This window comes from Rutidosis leptorrhynchoides, chromosome 10 (assembly GCF_046630445.1).
Source record: "Rutidosis leptorrhynchoides isolate AG116_Rl617_1_P2 chromosome 10, CSIRO_AGI_Rlap_v1, whole genome shotgun sequence".
NCBI lineage: Eukaryota > Viridiplantae > Streptophyta > Magnoliopsida > Asterales > Asteraceae > Rutidosis > Rutidosis leptorrhynchoides.
This window is the reverse complement of record NC_092342.1, coordinates 32843704-32844977: the sequence shown is the minus strand read 5'-3', so window position 1 is coordinate 32844977 and position 1274 is coordinate 32843704. Positions and strand designations below refer to the sequence as shown.

Sequence of the window (1274 nt, the reverse complement as noted above, 5' to 3'; positions counted from 1 at the left end):
GCACTACCTTACCAAGGTCATTATTGTCATTTCCGATTTCATCGCCACAATAACTCCCCAATCCCATGATCTCGAGTACGGTCATCCATCTATAAATTCATTTTCTTCATCACTTTTCTTCATAACCAAACACAAATTTAAACCAAGGTTCTTGAGATTCATTAATCATTTTATAAACATCGATAATATCATCGGTCATCGACTCATTGATCGACATGGGAAATAGTTTACGATGTTGTTTGGCTTGTGTACTTCCTTGTGGTGCACTTGATATAATTAGAATCGTACATTTAAATGGTTATGTTGAAGAAATCACACGTTGTGTGACCGTTGGTGAAGTTCTAAAAAACTACCCAAATCATGTATTAAGTAAACCATGTTCACAAGGTGTAGTGAGAAAAATCTTGATTTTATCAAATAGTTCCGAGCTTAAAAGAGGGAGCATTTATTTTTTGATACCATCTTCTTCTGTCCCAGAAAATAAAAGGCTTGCAAAACAAAAGGTTGCGAAAAAGGTTAAAAAAGTTTGTGACGAGTCATTGGGCGAAAATGTTCTTCCTATAAATTTGTCTGATGTTGTTGTTGTATCGGAACGAAAGAAGCCAGGACATCGGAGAGCTCGCCGGACGGTTCAAGCCGGAGAATGGAGGCCTCATCTTGAGAGCATATTTGAGGAATGATTTTTGAGAAGAAAAAAAAAACTTTTTTTTTGGATTTATGAACTTCTTTTTTTTCTTCAGCTGTTTTGTATTTTTTTGTGGATAAATTTGACATTTTTTTCCTTCCAATTTTCACCTATGTTTATAGTTTTTTTTTATAAACGAGTTAAATGTCTCTTTTACTCCTGGAAAATCAATTGAAGAAGAGAAAAAAGAGAGAACATATGCCCAACAGTTCATGTACTTTGAGCATGTCCTAAAGTTGTAATTATTATTATATTTTCACATTTTTTGTTATAACTTTTTGTATATTTATTTAATTTTGTAACATTATCTTTTATAATGATAATGATAGTAACTAGTTTTTTATTCGCAGGGCTTAAAAGTTAATGAATACAGTACATAATTAGATATAGATTTAAAATAAATGTAAATGAATAAAAAATAAAAACATTAAGTAGTGATACATATAAATAAATTTTATAAAAGTACACTTAATATAAAGTATTTAATTATTGGTAGTTCAATAATGATATTTCAAGATCTAATGTCTAGAATGACATTTACAAAATGAGATAGTCTAAGATCATAGGAAGTTAATGCGATCAAAACATA

General features: G+C 30.3%; 1 protein-coding gene across 1 annotated transcript; it reads left to right on the top strand.

Moving 5' to 3' along the window:
* Positions 1–215: 215 nt before the first annotated feature.
* Positions 216–680, top strand: LOC139870174 (uncharacterized). Its single transcript, XM_071858017.1, has one exon. The coding sequence runs from the start codon at positions 216–218 to the stop codon at positions 678–680; it is 465 nt and encodes a 154-aa protein (XP_071714118.1).
* Positions 681–1274: the final 594 nt, after the last annotated feature.